The 6,483-nt window shown below is 42.0% G+C and overlaps 1 protein-coding gene across 1 annotated transcript; it reads left to right on the top strand.

Annotated features, from left to right (window-relative positions):
- Positions 1-202: 202 nt before the first annotated feature.
- Positions 203-889, top strand: LOC149833570 (uncharacterized). Its single transcript, XM_090013459.1, has 3 exons — positions 203-463; positions 572-713; positions 798-889. The coding sequence occupies exons 1-3, from the start codon at positions 203-205 to the stop codon at positions 887-889; spliced, it is 495 nt and encodes a 164-aa protein (XP_089869585.1).
- The last annotated feature ends 5,594 nt before the right edge of the window (positions 890-6,483 follow it).

Genomic DNA, 6,483 nt, shown 5'->3' with positions numbered 1-6,483 from the left:
ATCCTCACATCCCCTAAATAAAAACACAAACCAATCAGAAGCTGTTGAGAGTTGGATCCGGGAGATTGAACGTATCTTCCGTGTACTGGAGGTGCCCGAGGAGCGTCGGGTGGACTTTGGGACTTATCGTCTCAAGGATCATGCTGAAAAGTGGTGGGAAACCACCAGGGCAGTCAAGTTCCATGATGGTCATGTATCTTGGATGGAGTTTGTAGAAGTTTTTAACGCTGCCTACTTTCCAAAGCACGAGAGGGTGAAGAAGATGCAAGAGTTCTTGGACCTACAGCAGGGTGAGATGTCCCTCGCCGAGTACATCACTAAGTTCCACAGTTTGGAACGCTATTGCCCAAATGTGTATACATCGGATGAAGATCGAGCAATGAAGTTTGCTCGAGGCTTGAAGACGGGCTTGAGAAACCGTCTGTATACTCGAGGGCCAAAGAGCCTTGACGAAGTCATTCAGGTAAAATCACTATATTCATTGTGATACAAGTCTTATTTTAAGTTATCAAAATTAACACTTAGACTAGCAAGAAACGTTGACTAGTTATCAATTATCTTTGTTATTCAGGTTGCGACTCTCCTCGACGATGACTGGAAGGAGGGGCAAAAGTCGCAAAAGAACAAAACGGAGGTTCAGAAACCCGAGTTCAAGAAGAGGTTTGGTGGAAAACGTTTTAACCATCAAACCAAGAAACCAAGGCATGACGGAGGTACCCGACACATGCCAGGACAAAATCAAAGGTGTCAGAAGTGCAATCGCTTTCACCCCGGACAACAATGTCCCTGTGAGACAGAAGGATGTCTCTACTGTGGAAAGATGGGGCACTACATTAAGGAGTGTCAGAAGAAGCAAGCGGATGATGCACGGCGCGACACTAGAGGATAGCAGCCTTAGCAACATCGTGCACCACCACAGCCGCAGGCGGCTTCACAACGCGTAGCAGGACGCATGTATGATACCACAGCTGACCAACTGGAGAAGGGGGACCTTGTGCAAGGTAACGTGCTTGTTTCGGGCCAAGCTGCCCTTGTCTTATTTGACTGTGGAGCTTCTCATTCCTTCATTTCTTTATATTTTGCAAAACAACTTAGAATCCCCACAGAATCATTGAATCAAGAACTAGTAGTATATAACCCTATAGGATTCAATGAAATTTGTGTGAACTATATGCCAGAAGTAGAAGTTATTTTAGGAGAACACAACTTACCTGCCAACCTAATCATACTTGATATGACCGAATACGATGTCATACTGGGTATGGATTGGCTCTTTGAACACTATGCTAGAGTCCTCTGTAGAGAAGGAAAAGTAATTCTGTCTCGACCAGATATGTCGGAAGTTGAATTTCTATTAGCAAGGCCTGGAATCAAGAAAAGGGTTATTTCGACCCTCAAGGCCCAAAAGTATCTCCGTCGGGGAGATATGGCATTCCTAGTCAGTATGATCGGAGGTGAAACAAAACTAACACCGCTTGATGATTTAGAAATTGTCCGCAATTTTGTCGATGTATTTCCAGAGGAACTTCCAAGACTTCCTCCTCAGCGAGAAGTCGAGTTCGGGATAGAACTAATACCAGGTACGAAGCCAATATCAAGAGCACCTTACCGGATGGCACCAGCGGAGTTGGAAAAACTGAAGAAGTAGTTGCAGAAGTTAATGGAGTGTGGTTTTGTACAATCGAGCACGTCTCCATGGGGAGCACGGTACTGTTCATGAAAAAGAAAGACGGGTCTATGAGATTATGCATAGACTATAGAATGTTGAACCAATTAACTGTGAAGAACAAATATCCTCTACCCTGTATTGAGGATCTATTTGATCAACTGAAAAGAGCAAAAGTCTTTTCTAAAATTGATTTGAGGTCAGGTTATCACCAGTTGAGAATAAAAGATGAAGATATCCCAAAGTCAGCATTTCGAACCAGATATGGGCATTTTGAGTTTGTGGTGATGTCATTTGGACTCACGAATGCTCCAGTGATATTCATGGACCAGATGAATTGGGTATTCAGGCCATACTTAGGCTCTTTTGTCATCATCTTCATCAATGACATACTGATATATTCAGAAAATACGGAGGAACACAAAGGACATTTGAAAATTGTCTTAGAAACCCTCCGGACACATCAGTTATACGCCAAGTTCTCGAAATGTGAATTCTGGCTTGAAGAAGTCATGTTCCTTGGACATGTGATCTCGAAAGATGGAGTTTCAGTAGATCCTGCCAAAGTTGAAGCTGTGATGAATTTGTCACAACCAAAGAATGTCAGTGAAATCCAAAGCTTCTTAGGATTAGCTGGTTACTATAGGCGATTCATCCAAGACTTCTCTTGAATCGCTATGCCAATGACCAAGCTTCTACGAAAAGGGGTAAAGTTTGAATGGAATGAGAAAAGTGAAGAAAGCTTTCAAACTCTTAAAGCTAAACTTACCACAGCTCCAGTGTTAGCCTTACTGTCTGGAAGCGGAGGATTCGTGGTGTACACGGACGCTTCTGGTACTGGACTGGGGTGTGTACTGATGCAGCATGGCAAGATCATTGCCTATGTATCACGACAACTGAAGATTCATAAGAGGAACTACCCCACTCACGACCTAGAGTTGGCGGCCGTGGTCTTTGCTTTAAAGGTTTGGAGACATTATCTATATGGAGAGCAGTTCAAAGTCTTCACTGATCACAAGAGCTTGAAGTATCTGTTTTCTCAGAAGGAACTTAATATGCGACACAGAAGGTGACTCGAGTTCATCAAGGACTACGAATTTACAATCTTGTATCATCCAGGGAAAGCAAATGTTGTTGCTGATGCCCTTAATCGTAAGGCTGGGGGAAATCTTTCTAACTTGGTAAATCTTGGATGGAAGATGATTTCTGAGTTCACAGAATGAAGACCTTTCTCCGATGATCAAGGCATACTTAGGCTGTCTAGCTTGACAGTACGATCAGAACTACAAGAGCAGATCATGATTAAGCAAAAAGAAGAATCGTAGTACGGGAAGATGGAGGCATTGGCGTTGCAAGAAGACACTGCTTTTCAATGCAAGGAGGATGGAAGTATATGGTTTAAGGATCAACTATAGGTACCGAGTGATCCAGAGACCAGAGAAGAGTTATTGGCAGAGGCACATAAGAGCAAGTATACCATTCACCCGGGCAATACCAAGATGTTCAAAGATCTTCAATACAGGTACTGGTGGAAGGGTATGAAGAGCAATGTTGCAAGATACGTCGCAGAGTGCTTGACATGTCAATAAATCAAAATCGAGCATCAAAGGCCAGGAGGAACGATGCAGCTGATGGAAATTCCTCAATGGAAATGGGAACATATCACGATGAATTTTGTGATGGGGTTACCGCGAACCCGAAAGAACCATGACTCTATTTGGGTAGTGGTTGACCGACTCACTAAGCCAACACATTTCCTACCGATGAGGAAGAATCAGTCACTTGAGAGCTTGACCGACCTGTATATCCAGGAAATAGTACGACTACATGGGGTGCCTGTCTCGATCATATCCGATAGAGACCCTCGGTTTACCTCACGACTGTGGGGGCAGTTACAAAAGGCATTAGAAACCAAGTTGAAATTCAGTACTGCTTTTCATCCACAAACTGATGGACAGTCAGAAAGGACCATACAGACACTGGAGGACATGCTACGTGCCTGTATGTTGGATTTGAAAGGCGAATGGGATGCTCACGTGGTACTAGCAGAGTTCGCCTACAATAATAACTACCATGCGAGTATTGGCATGGCACCCTTCGAAGCACTGTATGGGTGGACTTGTAGGTCACCAGTATATTGGGATGAAGTTGGCGAAAGAACAGTTGAGTCCCCAATCATACTTCAGCATTACACAGAGCAAATACAGAAGATACGAGATCGACTTAGAGCAACACAGAGTCGACAGAAAAGTTATGCGAATCAGAGACGCAGAGAGCTTAGTTTCGAAGTGGGAGATGCAGTGTTTGTCAAGGTATCGCCGACCAAGAGCGTTTTCAGATTCGGAAAGAAGGGAAAGTTGAGTCCTAGATATGTCAAACCTTTTCCGATATTGGAGCGGATCAGTGAAACAACTTATCGAGTTGAGCTACCATCTCAACTTGCCAAGATTCATAATGTATTTCATGTATCGATGTTGAGAAAATACATTCAAGATCCGTCACACGTGATTCAGTTTGAGGACATCAGTGTGCAAGAAGATCTGACCGTAGAAGAGAGACCAATTGAAATCGTAGATCGCAGTGAGCGGGTGATACGAAACAAGATCATCTCATTAGTCAAAGTGAGATGGAGACATCATGGCTTAGAAGAATGCACATGGGAACCAGAAGTAGCAATGAAAGACAAATACTCACAATTGTTTGATTGATATGTATTACAAATTTCGCGGACGAAATTTCTTTTAGAGGGGAAGGATGTAAAACCTGTGAAATTTATGAAATTCTAAGTGAATAAAAAGGAGCAGTTATGTGAAATAGTAAGATTTTAAGTTAGGCAGTACAATTTTTTATGACTTGTGGTTTCTAGAACGAAACCGATAACAAACTCTCACAAGTGGTTTTGGATCCGGATCTTGGCAAGATTCGATGATCCGACCTGACTTACGGGGCCCAATGGGAAACCTGATGGTTTCAGAATGATAGCGTGAGATCTGAAACACAATTAGAGTAAGCGAGTGCAAGTTTAGAACAAACAGGTGAAAAATCCATGTGAAAACGAAAGAAATCCATCAACAAGGAAAAATGTCCCATTGTGACATAAAGAAAATTTTCTGAAAAAGTAAACACCAAGTGATGGTATGGTGTTGTGGTAGGACACACGGTGTGTGATACCACAACCCAAGTTCAAAGCCCCATGTGCATAGATTTTTCTTTTTACACACACAAGTTAGAATTTTTACTTGAAAAAAATATATATATAAAAAGGAAAATCGTGGGGGGGGGGGGGGGGGAGTTAAAACCCTACTCTCTAGACCCTCTCCCACAATAAACGTGTGGGAGTTGGCCTTTGTGTTTCCCCTTTTTCCAAGAAATATGGGAAATCCCCCCAAATGTGGTGGGGGTACCCATAAAGCAACCTTGGAAAAACACTTTGCTAATGGGGAAAAGGAGAGGCAATCTAGGAAGTTTCTAAACAAACCACACAAAATGTGGGGCTGGAGGTTAGATCTTTTTGGAAATCAAAAATTTCCCTAAATAGGGAAGAAAATTAAATTGGATGAAAAGGAGGAGACGGCTACTCTCTCTCTCTCTCTCTCTCTCTCTCTCTCTCTCTCTCTCTCTCTCTCTCTCTCTCTCTCTCTCTCTCTCTCTCTCTCTCTCTCTCTCGGTGGTGGTTGACCTCCATTGTTGGATTGTGTGGACCTCCCTTGCTGAACGCGTGAACATCCATTATCGACGTGGGGTGCCCCTCTAATGAAGAGAAGGGGTTGCAGCCTTGCCGTCGTGAGACTCCAAAGAGGTAAGGAGCATTGTTATTTGTATATAAGTGGTTGATGCCTTGTTGCACATCTATGTTGCAATATCATGGAGTTTACGCGACAAGCACCATCTATATGTAGGTGCATTTAGGGCCTCGAGACCGAGGTGGCACGAGCTGAAACACCTACTCGTCAATCGGTCAATATGTAGTGGTTCAGCCAATGGTTCTCACCCTTGGCCAATGTTGGGGCACTGTGGTGTTCTTTGTAAGGGCATTATGTTCCTATGCCTGGGAATAGGTAGTACGCATATCAAAACCTACAGTTCAAATCTATGTAGGAAAATGCATATATTTTTGGTGTGGGCGTTAGCCATGACGTATTCAAGATCGAAACAATCTTAAGTAGGTGAATGACGTGGAACCTTAAGTATCTCGGATTATTATTCATGAAATTATTGTTTGGTTGTATTTTCTGGTTCAATACACTTTTCATACTTTGTAGATTGAATGGTCTTAATCAAGTCTGAAGTTATGTATACGTGATGGTTATTTCACATCATGGTAAAATAAAGATATATCATTCCTATTGGGTAATTCGATTGGATTTGATGTTTTTGAGTGTGGAATGCACTCCTATTTATAGTTGAAAGATTCCATATATTGAGGATGAAAGGGCGGCAAAACAGTCCATTTAGAATGATCAAAATGTTTGAAAAATAAAAAGACACACTTTTTTTAAAAGTTACAGAAAAATGACAAAATTAGTCGACTGGAACAATAGTTAGTCGACTGATAATATGATCAGTCGACTGATAAAACCTTCAGTCGACTGCTGTTAAATTTTTCCAGAAAACTGATATTCTGTTCAGTCGACTGATAAAACCTTCAGTCGACTGCTGCTAAGTTTTCCAGAAAACAGACATTTTGTCCGGTCGACTAATTTTATAAAAAAAATAACGTTTTGCTTAGAAGATTTGAAGCAAAAAGGTTGGTCGACCGGTGAGTCTATTGGTCGACTAATAAACCTGAAAAAAATTAAGTAAAGAGTTTTCTAAAA

This window comes from Nuphar pumila, chromosome 7, assembly GCF_984573655.1.
Source record: "Nuphar pumila chromosome 7, dmNupPumi1.hap1.1, whole genome shotgun sequence".
Lineage (NCBI taxonomy): Eukaryota > Viridiplantae > Streptophyta > Magnoliopsida > Nymphaeales > Nymphaeaceae > Nuphar > Nuphar pumila.
Note: the sequence above shows the minus strand (reverse complement) of the source record. Positions and strands in the feature narration are given on the sequence as shown.